We start from the raw sequence: 16,393 nt of genomic DNA, 5'->3' as shown, positions 1-16,393 counted from the left end.
AAATTAAATTAAATTAGAGAGTTATAACAAACAACAATAAAATATATATATAAAAAAAAAACCAAATCTTTCTCCATCAAATAAACGTCAAAGGTGGGGGAAAACATCAACAGTAAAAGGGCAACAAATTAGAAAACGACAACAACTATAAACCTACATAATAAAACTAAAAACAACGGTAAACTACATAATAAAATATAGACATACATTAATATACTTCACATAAGTAATAAAGTTGAATTTTTGTCCTATTGAAAGCACAAAGTAAACGAGTATCGAATAGTAAAATACGGAACGGATTCTTGTTTATGTTTTAACGTTAGAAAGAGATGTAACGGATTAACTAGTCAATGCAGTAAAACATAAGAAAACATCAATAAGTGAAGAAACGACTGTAACATCAATAAAACGACATAAGAAAACACATAAAAAGCCAGTCACATTCACCGAATAAACTGCCGCTTGATTATCTTTTATTTTTTACTTTTTTTTATGGTCGGTGCATAGGTGACCCACGATTAAAAACGAATATTCTTCTAATGCGACAAAAAGAAAATAGGAAAGTGATAAAAGCATTTGTCATTTAAAAAAAAAAAAAAACAAATTGAAAAATTGAAAAAACATAGGCGGGAAAAGCCTGAATTCCACACTGCACCTCCCTCTCTCTTCTTCGGCTTCCACACTATCTTCTGTAAGTCTCTCTCTCCTAAAATTTCTCGCTCTAAAACTCGTTAGGTATATCTATCAATTCTTCTGTTGTATTCTCTTTCTGTTTTACTTATTTATTTATTTACTAATTTTGCCAATTCTAGTCTTCGTCCATGGATTTTCAGGAGTATCTTTCTTTTTTCGTTTCCTCCATTTTCTCACTTTCCAAACACAAACTTAGCAGCCATTAGGAGAAATTTTCGATTGTTGATTGGCATATCTACACTCTACTTAGTTTTGGCTCAATGCACGTTCTGGATTTTCGATTTTGTCTCTGGCTTTTTGGGAAAAGAAAGCATTTCGATTTTTCTTTCTTATTTCGTCTACTTCATTTTCTCGCTTTCCAAACATAACTTTCGTCAGCTCCAAATTTGGATTGACAGTGAAATTTTCAATTATTATGGGTATATATACTCGGCATAGTTTACAATCAATCTGCAATCCAGATTTTCGATGTTGATTTGCTGAATTACGTGTTATTGGAATAAATTCGTTTCTACCTCTCTCAATTTGGATTCTCTGAAATTTTCTTCACTTTTTTGCTGAATTTAGCTTGTTATGATGTAAGATTAACTAATTTTTGTCGAAAATCCAGGACTCTTAAAGCATTCGAAGCTATCAGTTTGGGCAGACAACTTATGCGAGCTATAATTAGGTAATATTTAATTTTGATTAATTTAGGAATGGCTAATTAGCATATTTGAAACTAGCATTGGACGGAATTTAGATTGTAAATGAACAATTAGTACTTCTTTCTTTAAACTAAATTCCCAATTACACTCTATCATGATTTAGGCTTAGAGAACTCTTTGGGATAGCTTTTGGAATCCTCAAAATACTTCGTACATAAACATAGATGCACTTCTATAAGTTTTAACTTTTGACCTCTGTTTCTATTTGATTTACCAGAAGTGAAAGTTGTAATTCTATCAAAAGTAGAGCATTCTGAAAGTGAAACTTACTCCGAGAACAATGATGACTTTTATCCCATTGAAGTATTTTCATATGCAGAGTTAGAAATTGGTAAGAGAAATATTGCTCTAGTCAAAAGATGGGTGTGGAGGATTATCATGTGATTGAACTGGTAGGCGAAGGATCATTTGGAAAGGTATACAAGGGAAGGCGAAAGTACACCGGCCAGGTACACACTTCTTCCATTTTGAGTCTTTGAAAGTCCATAATTCTATTGAAAAAAGAGTTTTCAAAGTCCATAAACTAATTTCTATTGGCTTTATTTTAATTTTTAATTTTGCATGGCTTTGCAGACTGTTGCAATGAAATTCATTATGAAGCATGGGAAAAGTGACAAGGACATATTGAATCTAAGACAAGAAATTGAGGTAATGGACTTACTTTCTCTTGGTAATGATATCAATATGCAGAGTAGTTTCTTGATTTTATTTGGGATAATGATGCGGACTCTAAGTAAACTACCAAATCTTTTGTACCAAGTGATCTGTCAAGTGAATCGTTGTTTTAGTGAATCTATTTATGGAAAGTCACTTGATATTTCCTTGCTTTGGAATGTCACAGATTCTAAGAAAGCTGAAGCATGAGAATATCATTGAAATGCTTGATTCCTTCGAAAGCCCTCAAGAGTTCTGTGTTGTCACTGAATTTGCACAAGTAAGGAGAAGCTATCTCTTCGTTCTCTCTATAACAATACATCCAGGCTGCAAATTTATGCATGTGTGCCATTTTGAAGGCTGTTGCAGACACATGTAAGTAACTAGTCCATTACTTTTCTTGACACACACTTGACAGGGTGAGCTATTTGAAGTTCTTGAGGATGACAATTGCCTTCCTGAAGAACAAGTTCAAGCAATTGCAAAGCAGTTGGTAATTCTTCATTATGAATATTGGTCCCATCTAAATTATTAATAAGCAGGAGCTGGTATTTTATTCGTTATGGAATTCAGACCTCACCATCCTGTTGAATTTTATAGGTGAGAGCATTGCATTACTTGCATTCCAACCGTATCATCCATCGTGACATGAAGCCTCAGAATATTCTTATTAGCAAAGGGTCTATTGTCAAGGTTCATGGTTCAGATGATATGCCTTTTTTTAAAAATAAATTCCGTACCAATTTCATTATTTTACCTTAGTCCTGTTATCAAATAACTTGTTACTTTTCTCTTTGGTGACAGCTTTGTGATTTCGGGTTTGCACGTGCAATGTCCATGAATACTGTTGTTTTGCGATCCATAAAAGGTTGGCTTAATGATTTAATTTTCTTGTCTTAGTATCGGTGCAGTTTATGATTTGCTATAGACGTTGTTCTTTTAGTTTTAGTACCATTTTTATCTTTTCTTGTGATATTTTTTTAGGCACTCCTCTTTATATGGCTCCGGAACTGGTACGAGAACAACCCTACAACCACACTGCAGATTTGTGGTCTCTCGGAGTTATACTGTATGTAGAATGTCCATTTCTCTATTATTGCAGTCAAAAGATTCCTTTGGCCTTTTACTAGAACAGTAGATTCTTTTATTTTACTTTTCGGCCCTTCTTTCATCCTCCATATTTGTTCAAACTAGTTTTTCTTGGACACAACAGGTATGAGTTATTTGTTGGCCAGCCTCCATTTTACACAAATTCTGTATATGCACTCATCAGACACATTGTTAAGGTAAATTCCGTCATACCCAATGTGACTTTTGTTAATTTAAGCTTAATAGTACAAACTAATTTTGCATGCAAATGTTCCAGGATCCAGTCAAATATCCAGACACCATAAGTCCAAATTTTAAAAGTTTCCTGAAGGGATTGCTCAATAAGGTTTTGAAATGGTTACATCCCTTGCTTCTGATTGACAGTATCAATTTCCACTGTATGCGACCAAATTTTCACTTGGCCTTTGTATAAATGGCAATAGGTCCCACAAAATCGATTGACATGGCCTGCTCTTCTTGAACACCCTTTCATTAAGGGAATGTCAGATGAAACACAGGCCGGGGTAACTCTATTTCTTAATATCTCCATTTTCACATTTATAAACTAAAATGTATCCTCGCAGAGCATCAGTGATATTAAGAGAATGGTCATCCTTAACCTTCTGTGGGAAGCAAGAGAAAAAAATAATGTGCCTTTAACCTTTTACCAGGAAATGTGTCCGCTGACTGCTAGAAGATGTGATGCGCCATGCAATGGAGAAGGAAGCGAGAGTCACATATCTGCCGGTTTGGCTATTCTAGTCCTGGTTGTATGTCTTCTATTTACTTTAATTACAGTTCTGTATCAAATAAATATGATTTCGTTTATGTCAAAGGTATAAAAAACTCTCCCGATTGTTCAGAGAACAGTAAAGGGCTGTGCAAAGATAAAAATGCTCAGCTAAATGTTCCTAACTCCAACATAGGCGTTTCTTCACTGCATGAGGAGTTCCCAGGATTTGCAAGTCCTAACGATGTTAAGCAGTCAGGTAGATAATTTTACCATTTGACAAAAACAAGAAAAGAAAAGAGAAAAAAGGGCAGGTTATACGCTTCTTGATTTCCCATGCTTTCAATCTTCTGTAACCTGTGTTATGTATAGACTCTCTAGCTAATTTGATGATATAGGAATATCTCTTAACCTTGATTATTAATTTAGTGAAATTAGTATCTGAACCTTGGCAATTCTACACTCGAAGACGTGTCAAATGGGTCCCAAAATTTAACCGATATTACCACATCTTACATTTGAATTGCACATAACAAAATTAAAAATCTTTTTTTAATCTAGAACAGAAATTAAAGAACAATTTATAAGGAATTCAACGGTACTAACACAAAAGAGATCAATCTGAGCATTGTATTAAGAATGAATCTGATTAAATTTACACTACAACCATAAGAAATTGGTATACCAGCTGTTTCTCTATACACACACACACACACAAGTTTTAGATCCTTGAATAGCTTTCTAGTCGTGCTTGTCATACTTAGTAGTTCTCTGGCGCTTCTTCTGGAATTCGTTTTCAATATCATATATTGCCCTCCTAATTTGATCTTTGTTCCAACTCTTTACACTTGATGACCAAAATCCGCAAATAGGTCGATTTTCTTTGGTGCTGAATCCATTTCCCCCTTCTTTGTAGCATGTATTATGAGCATATTAAGGATGTGTGGCTGCAGAAATGCAATGCATGTACTAAATTTTGATAAAATCTTTGAAATGCCAATTACCACCTTAAATTTCTTAATTTACACGATACTTGTAAAATGTGGTGAACTTTGTTTCAGGTTGCCAGACATTGGATAGATTAGAAAATAACTCCCGTACAGTCAAAGGGGCACAAATGATCGGTCAAGATAATGAAGCTTTAGCACATGTTTTGCGACCACTAAACAGATGGTCCAAAGGATCTCAAAAGCCTTGCGGGTAAATTTAGTAGGATGCCTAACTATTCAACTTATACTAAGGCATTATAAACAAATTAATAGAGATTTGATTGTTTGCCAATGTGTTTAGGGATCAAGAAGTTCTTATGTCATACCAGTCACTAAGAATTCTTTCAAACTTAGTTGCAGCTGGCGCCATACAGCCCAGTGGATTGATTGATGAAATAACACACGAACTTCTTGTTTTCACCGCACATATTGTTAGCTTCAAACCATCTGAACTTAATGACTTAAGTGCAAAGGTACTGTTGCTTTATTTAGAAAACTATCCCTTCTAGAGTTCTAGTCCTATATGCGCTTTTCTTTCAATACTGTTCCTCCTGAAACTTTTTTTACTATTGTGATTTAACTGAAATATCTTAAACAGTTTTAGATTTTAAATGCCGAACTTCTATAAACTTTCCTGTTTGATGATTATTAGCGTTTGATGCAACTCTAATCTCTTTATAGAGTTTCTCAATCATCAAAATTTTGGTGCACAATAGAGGAAACGGCATTACAACCTCGTACTTGAGACACTGGGTTCCATTAACCGAAATTTTTTCTCAGGTCATAGCCCTTTTGTGCCACCATTTGAATAGAAATAGCTGACAAAAGTATAAGCTCCTTAAAGTCATTTCATCTTGTTGAATGTGTAGGTTGTTGGTTGCACTGAAGATATATCTGGAAAAGTTTTGTTCGAGTCTATTGCTTGCATTACTGTCATGTTAGCTTCAGTCGTCCAAGGTCTAAAAGCATGTTCTTCTGGTTCAGGTTCTGAGGTCATTTCGACTCTTAATGAGTTGCTAAGATGCATGTTGGATCATGCTAAAAGATCTAGTTTAGTGGACCATTTGTGTCTCTGCTTAGCTACGTCAGGCTCGAGTCTCCTCTCGGGTTCTTCTGATAAGCTGCATGCTGCTTGTGAAACATTTCGAGCTATTTGGTTGTTGATACATGCATCAGAAACTCTTTATATGAAAGAAAATGCCTATCAATTTCCCTTAAGTGCGCTACAAAGTCCTTCTTTGCTCCGACTTGACATAAGCAATCAAGATCGAGGTTCATTAGTTGACACAGAATCAGCTAAAGTTGTTGATGCAGTGACAAAAGCATTCCTCAGATCAAAGGCAGTGCAGGTTGCTCTTTACTATTGTCTTCGTCAACGTCTTGAGGCTTCACTATGTGCTTGCATTCAGGTCCTTGCTCTCATCCTAATTATCTGAAATTTCCAACTAAGTGGTGTTTTCTTCAATTTGAATTCCCTTAAGATCTGAAGGCATTTAAAGAATTTTACTTGCATTTTCAAATTACTATTGTTTGCATTAAGCTTTCATAATTTAACATAAAAGGATGATGAGATCTTAGTTTTGTGTCTTAGGTCTTGTCAAGGTGCTGTCTACATAATGCAATTGTTCCAGGTGTTTTATGCGGCCTTCCCATTTCCCTACCTGTAACTACTGTTGTCAGTGGAGGAGGGGATGGAACCATTATTTCAGAGATATTCTCGATATTATCTTTTTGTACTTCATCCTTCAATAAAGCTACACAAACAGATGAAACAAGTAACTTGAAGAGTAAATTAACCAATCCCGATGTGTTGGTTTTACATTCTTGCCTCCTTGTTGCATCAGTTGCACAGTGCTTAAGGGCAATGGGAAGAAACTCGGCGTTATTTATGCTCACAACCACCCAAAAAAAGCAGGTTTCTCGACTTGCTGTCCTTGCCGAGTATTTCTCTCCTAATGACAAAACAAAAACTTCTCTTCAACCTTGTAGTGCATCAGCTATGTTGGCTCTTGCTTCCATTATATCCCTCGAAACTGGGGCCTCTGTTGAATCCTCTGTATCTGAAATAGGAGTGCCTTTGATTCCTCGAACTGCTATGCTTTGTGACTGCCTTAAAATTTCATCTGGCAACGAAAACGAAGTGGATAATCATCCTGCAACTGGTGCTCTCTCAAATTGGCATGGCCTTAAGGATGGATGTGTCGGTTTGTTAGAATGCAGACTCAGGTGGGGCGGACCATTAGCTGTTCAAGAGATGTGTGCAAATGGTATCCCTATGCTTCTCATTAATTTGTTAGCTAAAAACGCTTCAAAAGCAGCTCCTCAAGGAAATGGAAGCATAAGAGATGAAGCTGGACTATCCCCAATAGGCGCAGCATGGACTGTTTCATCAATATGTCACTGTCTTCCAGGCGGATCCATCACTTTTCGTCAAATTATGAAGACCGATCACATCAAGATTTTTTCTGACTTACTGAGTGATGTGCACCTCAAACTTGTAAAGTGCTGGGTTGGGCCTGGTGGAGGTAAGGATGGAGTCAGAGATATAATAAATACAGTGATTGATCTATTAGCATTTCCTTTTGTTGCTGTACAGAATGCTCCAGGCCTGCCAACAGCTACTGCTTCTGTAAACAGTGGTTTCCTTCTCTATATGGGTTCACCCGGTGCGAGGGTATGCATGGAAAACAAGGATATGGTGAAAGTAATCGAGGAAGACTTGGGAAAGTATACTAAAATCCTTTTGGAGGTTTGAGTGTCTATTCCTTTTGTTTCTATTCTTTGGCCGTGACAAATTTGTATTCGATTGTCCTTCCAGTGTTTATTTACCATTAGAAAGTGGAAATACTATCCTGAGGAATAGAAATCCTAGTACCTTAACTGCTTGAGTGCTAAAATGTCCTTGCGCATTTAGGCTACAAAAAATAATTTTGTAGTTTATTAGCTTATTTCAATTCAATGATAAACACAAAAGTAAAACCAAGGATAACTAAGGATTGGCTTTCCTTTTTTTTTTTTCCTTCCAAAATTCCGTACAACAACCACCTGGAAGCGATAGACCCATATTTCTCACTCGATTTCTTGTCAACTTACCAGGTTGGAGTGCCTGGCATCATTCTTAGATGTTTGGAGCGCATGGAGTTAAAAGATTTGGGACGGCCTCTTGCATTTCTCGCCAAAATGATACGCCAGCCACTTCTGGCAGGTCAACTTGTGAAAAAGGGCTTATTGGATCCCAATAGGTGTAGAAGGTTGCTGGATTCTTCATGCCCGATAGAAGTCACGTTAGATGCTCTCATGATTATTTCAGATTTAGCTCGCATGCACAAGGTTAGATTTGTTTTTGTTACACAACTGTCGGTCTGTTGCCGCATATAATACATTCTTATCTACACATTTTCTTCTTTATAAGAAAGAAATAAGAGGTTTCTTAAATAAAAAAGCAATGCACAAAAGTATAGGACAAGTCCACTAGAACCGAAGAAAATCGCAATGAGACCTTCACAATTCAAGCATAGTAATCATAGTTAAAGGCGATTCCTCAGTTTCTTCCAAGGAGAATTTTAGTTTTTAATTCTGTTCCAAGAGATTTGGTCAAAAACCTTCCTCATGGAAAAGGGTTTAGTTGTCAAAAACTGCAGAATTCCTTTAAAAAAAGGGTTGATTTGATGTTACCAGCTATGCTCCTCGGAATTTCCCAAACTGAATTTATTTTTTGACAATGGAAACAACTTTGCTTCATCACTCATGTATACAAAATATTGTACACTCTCGGTTCCGTATCCCCCCCGCAAAACGAATCACTAAGTTCAGATTTTATGGTGTTCAGGGATTTTATGAGTACATAGACAGGGCTTCTGTTTTGGAGTACTTGAAGGAATTTCTCACTCATGAAGACTCCAACGTACGAGCAAATGCGTGTAGTGCTCTAGGCAACATGTGCCGGCATAGCTGCTACTTTTATGATTCACTCGTAAGTACCAAACAGCTAGATCACTTTCAAGATTTATCTATTTATTTATTTATTTTGGGTCAGAAAAGAACATCCTGAGAATCAACTCTTCTTGAGGTTGTTTTGAAAGGAAATAGTCAAAAAAAAAAAAATCTGGCAGATTATTCCCCCAAAACTTATGAGCTTACACGTGCATTGGTGAATTGCGAACACATTTTTTTTTTTTTGTTACACTCGAGAAATGACAAACTGTTTGGTCCATACCAAACACAATAAGAGAAAGGTCTTAACCTTCCTTTCCATTTTCCTCACCTCGAGTTATATACATTTCTTTACTCTGTCTCTCTCTCTCTCTCTCTCTTACCAAACACAACCTTAAGGGTGAATTAGTTGCAAATCTCTTTATAACTGAAAGCAATGTTCCAGGCAAGGTTCCAAATCATTAGCCTCCTTATCGATCGATGCTCTGATCCAGACAAACGCACACGAAAATTTGCATGTTTTGCTGTAAGTTCTATTGTCCATCCTATTCCAATTGAGAATTTTATTTCTTTTTATTTAGTAAATTTTAACCTAGTGATAGATTGATAGTACTTTTTTTTTTTTTGGGAAGAAACATGGAAAAGCCAAATAAGGGCTTCCTGGATATATGGCTACTTAGTCTTATATACTACTATCTTCTCTCCTTTCCCCAGATAGGAAATGCTGCTTACTATAATGGCACAATGTATGAACAACTCAGGAGATCCATACCTTATCTTGCCGATCTGTTGCTAAAAGGAGAAGATGACAAAACTAAAGCTAATGCTGCAGGTGCATTAAGTAACCTCGTTCGCCACTCCAACAAGCTTTGTGAAGAGATTATATCTACAGGAGCCTTGCAGGTTGGTCGAGAGATATTCAATTATGCATGCACGCATGCCACTTTGTGCACTCGTGTAAGATAAAATTGCAAAACGGCTATAATAAACTCACTTCCACCTAATTTTCGAGTGTTAAGAACAGAATCTTCAGTTTGCCATCCATTTTATTTTCAAAAACATGGTTTTCTTTTTCTTTGTTCGTTCGTATTGTGATGGAATTTTAAACAACAAAGCTATTGTGAACTCACTTAATAGCTTAAGCTTTTAAGAGAACAGTTAAAGTAATATGGTATGTGTGTAGAATCTTGAATTTAAACCTCTATAATTACCTTCTTCAAAATCATCATGTATTCGTTCTTTAATATGTTTCGTGCTTATAACTAAATATTCACATATTTTAATCCTAGTGTTAGAATATAAAAACAAACATTTGCCACGTTTTAAGCTTTTCACATATTTTAATCCTTGCGTGGGGAAGTGTTAGAATATAAAAACAAACATTTGCCACGTTTTAATAGCTTAATAAATAACTATTGGTTTGCTTGTGCTGCAGGCTATACTAGAGTTGGTGGCTGAGTGTTCAGCAGTACCCTTGAATCCAGCTCCAGGTGCCCTAAATCAGTCGCCTCTAAAGGTAGCTCTCTTTTCATTGACAAAGATGTGTGCACACTCTCCTTGCAGACAGTTCCTCCGATCTTCGGAGTTGTTACCCATTATCCGAAAGCTTCAACAATCCCAAGAAAAAGAAATTGCCAAATATGCCTCGGACATTATCAGCAGAGTTGCTGATAATGCCTGAAACCATTCCCCAAGTAGACAAACACTTGACACTACCAAATCAGCAATTATAGAGACTGCCAAATTGGCGAGTCTTAATCATGGAAGAAAGTTTGCCATGCATTCTTGTAGTTCATTTGCTTTGTACAATTGATAGATCAAATTAGCATAAATTCGTGGTCAAACTAGGTAGATGATGCCGTGTAGATGGTGTTATTTCAAAAAAATGAAAGGCGACACCTGAAAAACGACATGAACGGAAGAAACGGCAATAACTCAACAAAATTGATATCACCTAAAAAACGACATCAGCAGAAGAGAGGACAATAGTCCAACAAAACGACGTCACCAGGTAAAACGACAATGAAGTATACACGGTAACAATCTTATGCACAATGCTGGGGAAAGACCCCCATTTTTCTGATAATATGCCTACGTAATGATAGAAAAGAAGAGAGAACTTTGGGCTGAAAGCTATGATAATTCCAGAAAACCAATGTGCCACCAATTCCTAAACAGAAGCTCCTTAGCTGCAAATGATGAGATTATGTCTACCTTGAAGCCTCAGCAAATAGAAGTAGTGGGTCTACTTTCTTCCTTCTCTACTGTCCTTTTGAAAACCATATGCACAAGCAACATGACCATGCCTTTTCATTTAAAGAGTAGCAAGTAAAGCTTACGAGAAACATGCGTGCCCAAATGATTGTTTGCGGACTCAACCATCATGCTTCTAAAAGCAACTCCATATAAGATCTTCCTCTAAACCCTCATTGTCGGTGTTGGTGACTTCGGTTGAGGAAGTCCTTGCCATGACTTCGGTTGAGTGACAATTTCCTTGTGTGTGTTTGTAGCTTCAAAGTTTCAAGCGTCGCCAATATAACATGCCTAATGCAATCAATCAGGTGCGCCAATTAACCTTTCATTGTCAAACAAATTATGAGGCCCACTGCCAATCAAACAAAATTGAGAATCTTTCTCTATACATTAACCGGTAATTTTGACAAATACTTTTTAAAAGTACAGAAGATTTTTACTTTTATTTTTTATTTATAATTTTTTAGTTAAATAATTACACTAATAAAAAAGTATTTATTAAGAGTAAGAGATAAAGATTCAGATTAATATACTCTTAAAAGTACATTTTCTATTTTTATATGTTTTTTTGAGTCATGACTAGAGCTGAAAATTTAGGCTATCTAAGTCTAACGGTTTGAATGAAAATTTTGAGTTAGGTCAGCCAAATCTTAAATAGAATAGAGACGGTCTGATTCGATTTTAAAGTCTAAAAAGCTTAAGATCGACCGGATTCAAAAATTGTGACTTGACCTTAATGTTTAGATCAAATCGAATTTGAGCTAATAGTGGGGGCTTTGGATCAGTCTATTTAACCGTCTCAAACTTATAGTCCGTTTGGTTTATGGATTAGAATCATAAGATTAGAATCATTTTCGATTTACGTGTATTTTTTATAAGAGAAAATACTATAATAAATTATGAATCATAATTTAAATCAAAAAATGAATCCTCTAACTAAACAGGCTCTTATAGTTCTAGACAACTCACATGATGTTCGTCGTCGTAGAATTTTCTAAAAATCCAAAAAATAATAATAAAAAGAAATGTCTCTCAACGTTTTGAGCGTGGTTGTACTTGGTACTCATATTCGCTGTGCTTCGGCCTACGTTGCTTGTATGCTTTGAAGTTTGTGCCCCTTTCCGTACAAAACACCCTATTGTCATCCTATAGAAAGTTAGAAACCACTAGTCACTAAGCATAGAAGCCTATAACTGTGGCTTCCTTTTTTTTCTAGCAACGAAGAGGGAAAAAAAAAAGAAAATTTTTGGTGTTCTTTTTTATTAATCATTAAATTTATATTATTTTTTAATCTAATTTAATTTTTAATTAAATTTAATATATATCTGACGATTAATAAATAAAAAATACTAATATTTACAAAAAAAATATTAAAAAAAATTTAAAAAATAATAAAAAAAAGAAATTTCTAGGTATAGACTTCTATTGAAGTGGAAAGTGTTACTAACACTAATTCGAGTTTTTAATTTTAAATTTTTATAGTTAAAAATTTTCAGTAAATATCATATATAAATTATTTTTTTACAATTAAAAACTCTTAAAAAATTATTACTTATCAATTCAAATTAAAAATTTAAATCTACGGTGTAAACGAGATCATATTCTTTCTCAATTACCACCCACACTTTCTTACTTCTTTGCTTGAATATTTACAGCAAGGCTATAATGCATTTCTTTTTCTTTTTTTTAATGCTATCGTTGCGGTCCAATACTCATTATTAGATAAGACTCAAAATGAAAAAAAATTTGCTGAGTTTTTTCACCTTTATTAAGTGGTAGTTCTACGGATATCTTTTAGAGGGATTCGTTTTCTGATTTGAATTATGATTCGTGATTTGTTATAGTATTTTTTTCACAAAAAATACATGTAAATTAAAAATAATTCGAATCACATAGTTTAAATTCTCCAACCAAACGTTCTCAATCAATTTTATACAATTATAAATGTTTCTTTCGTCAATTAGAAAAAAAAAAATATTTCCTTTTTTCTAAAATTTAGTGCAATTTTGTAGGAGGTACTGAAAAATATCACACCGACAGCATTTTTTTAAGATCGATAAATATACAAATTACATGATTCTAAAATCAATCAACACTCACGATTAACATGTTTCAAAATAAAGAACAAAATCTTGATAATGAAGAACAAGAGAAAGAACAAGGAGAAAGAGAGAGAGAGAGAGAAATACAGAGAAACGGATAACTTCATTAGTTTATATTATTTTGGAGAAAGGATGCAGAATATATAGGCAAGGAAACAAAAACACATGCAACAAAAAACTCCTAAATTAGGGACACCAAATTCCCTAAATTAAGAATAAATTATTTCCTAAATCAGGAAGAAATTACTGATAACTTAATCCTATAGCTATAAATATTGTTGACCAATCTATCCCATGAATTACGGGAGCATATTTCAACACTCCCCTCAAGCTAGTTCATCCAGCTTGCAAACCAAAGATCAAATCTTGATTTGAATCGCGGTGTCTGCACTCTTTTTCTTCAGGATGCATTTAAAGATCAAGATCATCAACTGCGATTGAACATGCAGAAGTTTATTTAAACAGACCAAGAAATTTCACACGCCTGGCTCAAGTTCACAAGAGCTTCAAATCGTACCAATTTTCATAAACTTCACATGCCATGCTCAAATGAGCTTCACAGCACAAGCTCCAATCGCGCTTCTGGAGATCAAATTTGTGAGCTTCACGTCTGTTCACTTTGCTGATTCGAGTTTATAATTCGAATTGAGTGTGATTTTATGTGAGAGTTTTTTATTGTAGTAAAAAAGTTAGATGTGACTATTTCTGATAATTTTTTACTGTAACAAAACTCGAATCGGCGAAATGAATAGAAATTTTTTTTTCATTTTTTTTTTACTGCCCAGAAAATGAAATCCTACGTCACTTAAACACCTTTTTTTCTCTCATTTTTTTATTATTTATTTATTTTTTTTTTTTTTGTCGACAACTACACCCACTTACACGTACGTTCACATCTTTTTATTATTTTTTTCACCTTTTTTTTTCTTTTCTTCACCTAACCCATCACTTTTTCTATTTTTTTTTTCTCCTTATTCTCTTCACGGAAGCCAAAAGCTTCCTTTCCTTTTATTTTCTCTTTCATACGTTCTCAGCAGCGCCCTCTCTCCCCTCCTCTCTTTTTTTTTTTTTTTTTTTTTTTTTTTTTTTTTCATTTAGCACTTCTTCTTTTTCGATGACAGTGAATGTTTCGACTTTGGTGCAAGTGTGGTCTTCGAACGGCCACACAGCGACGTCAGGTGGAGGGCTTCTTTGACGGAGGTTCTTGGGCATTGGTTTCATCAATCTAAGCGACGACCTTCGGCTTATTTGTGGTGGTGATTCAAAGGATTCAACTATGGACTTAGGGTTTTGAAGAAATCTGAGGGGTTTTTTTTTTTACTGGAATTGGAATTGAAAGTACGAATAAATCGGTCCCCCGTTTACTTCGCTTATTCGAGTTTAGAATTCGAGTTGAGATGTGACTTTATGTGAGAGTTTTTTACTGTAGTAAAAAAATTAGATGTGATTGTTTGTGAGAGTTTTTTACTGTAAAAAAATTTAAATTCTAAACTCGAATCAGCGAAGTGAACGGGCCCTAAAGTTCTGATACCATATTTCAAAATAAAAAACAAAATCTTGATAATGAAGAACAAAAGAAAGAACAAGGAGAAAGAGAGGAAGAAATACAGAGAAACAGAAAACTTACGCTTCATTTATTTTATCGATTTGAATTTTATTTTAATAAAAAATTTTTAAAAACGGTCATATTTAATTTTTTTTGTTATAGTAAAAAATTTTCGCATAAAATCACATCTTAACTTAAATTCAAAATTCAAAATAATAAACTAAACGAACCCTTAATAAAGGACATTTATTATTTTGGAGAAAGCATATAAAATATATAGGTAAGGAGACAAAAAATATGCAACAAAAAATTCTTAAATCAGGGACGAAAAGGTCTCGTTTATTTCACTTATTTAAATTTTAAATTATAATTTTATTATAGTTAAAAATTTTCATAAAATGTCATATTTAATTTTTTTATTTTATTATTATTTATTATAATTAAAAACTCTCAATTTGAATTAAAAATTTAAATTGGTGGACTGAATGAGGTATAAATTCTTCAAAGTAAGAAGAAATTATTTTCCAAATCAAAAAGAAATTGCTGATAACTTAATCCTACATGTGTAGATATTGTTGACCAAACATGTGTAGATATTGTTGACCAATCAATCCCATGAATTACGGGAGTATATTTCAACATAACAAACATACAACGTATTTTATACCAGGTGAATCTATTTTTACTTTGAAATACAAAAAGAGAGAACAGAATTGCTTTTGTTTTATTGAAACCAGTGATGTTTTTCTTCTTCTTCTTCTTCTTTTATTTTAGCAAAGTTGGCTTTTTCTTTGTTTTCGTATATTCTTTTTTATTTTGGGCTTTTTGTAAGGCCCCCTTTTTCTTCGCTTGGACTTCTTCAATCATGTCCATGTCTCATTACTATCCTTTTTTCTCGAAGTATTCATACAAAACCATCACTCTTATACTCATATTTAAAATTTCTTAAATTTAACATTATTATTAATTTATCTATTTTATAATTATTGAGATAATATTATTTTAAATATATCTTTTTTTAGGTGATTATAGGTGACAAAAGATATAAATATTATTACAGAATATTTTACAGACTTATGTGTGAATATCACAATTAGAGACATTCATTTTTTTTCAACACCTACATGAACATATATGTAATTAACTGTTTTTTTTTTCTCACTCCCATTTTTTTTTTTTTTCCTGCCTAACTTTTCAATTCAAAAACAAAGAAAAAGCCAACTTTTCCTTGTAGGTGTTATCCTTCCTCTTTTTCTTTTTTATTTTCTTTTCTTTTTTTGGAAAATATGATTGTGACGTTATTATTAATCAAAAAGGTATGAAGGCAACTACAAGGAACCCTGTCCATGTGGGGCCATATATGGTGGGCAAATGTAAGTCTTTATTTAAATGACAATAATAATAATAATATATAATAAGGACTCAGGTAAGTCTTTAAGCCATAATTCACACGCCTTAATAACGATAAGCAATTAATATTCTTATTTTTAATGAAAAGCAAATAAAAATAATCTTAAAATTTTTAAAATATAATCTTCGTTTATTTAACCGATTCGAGTTTTCAGTCCTAAGTTTTTACAATTAAAATCTCTTAAAAAATGTCACATTTAATTTTTTCTGCTACAGTTAAAAGCTCTCAGAAAATATAACATCTCAGCTTGAATTAAAAACTCAAATCCGCAAAGAGAACAAGTTCA

The 16,393-nt window shown here is 33.9% G+C and overlaps 1 protein-coding gene across 1 annotated transcript; it reads left to right on the top strand.

Annotated features, from left to right (window-relative positions):
* Positions 1 to 616: 616 nt before the first annotated feature.
* On the top strand, positions 617 to 10,565 carry LOC21402637 (serine/threonine-protein kinase TIO). The gene is made up of 24 exons (XM_024165384.1): positions 617 to 691; positions 1,304 to 1,363; positions 1,720 to 1,849; positions 1,974 to 2,048; positions 2,242 to 2,334; positions 2,473 to 2,547; positions 2,655 to 2,747; positions 2,859 to 2,922; positions 3,039 to 3,123; positions 3,268 to 3,340; positions 3,421 to 3,489; positions 3,587 to 3,667; positions 3,815 to 3,890; positions 3,980 to 4,132; positions 4,935 to 5,073; positions 5,164 to 5,335; positions 5,544 to 5,642; positions 5,732 to 6,271; positions 6,454 to 7,611; positions 7,959 to 8,192; positions 8,692 to 8,835; positions 9,241 to 9,321; positions 9,510 to 9,698; positions 10,231 to 10,565. The coding sequence occupies exons 3-24, from the start codon at positions 1,760 to 1,762 to the stop codon at positions 10,474 to 10,476; spliced, it is 4,029 nt and encodes a 1,342-aa protein (XP_024021152.1). The 5' UTR covers positions 617 to 691; positions 1,304 to 1,363; positions 1,720 to 1,759; the 3' UTR covers positions 10,477 to 10,565.
* Positions 10,566 to 16,393: the final 5,828 nt, after the last annotated feature.

The sequence above is a fragment of the Morus notabilis genome, unplaced genomic scaffold (genome assembly GCF_000414095.1).
Source record: "Morus notabilis unplaced genomic scaffold, ASM41409v2 Scaffold201, whole genome shotgun sequence".
Classification (NCBI taxonomy): Eukaryota; Viridiplantae; Streptophyta; class Magnoliopsida; order Rosales; family Moraceae; genus Morus; species Morus notabilis.
Note: the sequence above shows the minus strand (reverse complement) of the source record. Positions and strands in the feature narration are given on the sequence as shown.

Coding starts and splice junctions, on each gene's coding strand:
- LOC21402637 (XM_024165384.1), top strand. CDS start 1,760: ATGGGTGTGGAGGATTATCATGTGATTGAACTGGTAGGCGAAGGATCA. Junction 2,049..2,241: donor ATCTAAGACAAGAAATTGAG/GTAATGGACTTA, acceptor GGAATGTCACAG/ATTCTAAGAAAGCTGAAGCA. Junction 7,612..7,958: donor ATACTAAAATCCTTTTGGAG/GTTTGAGTGTCT, acceptor TCAACTTACCAG/GTTGGAGTGCCTGGCATCAT.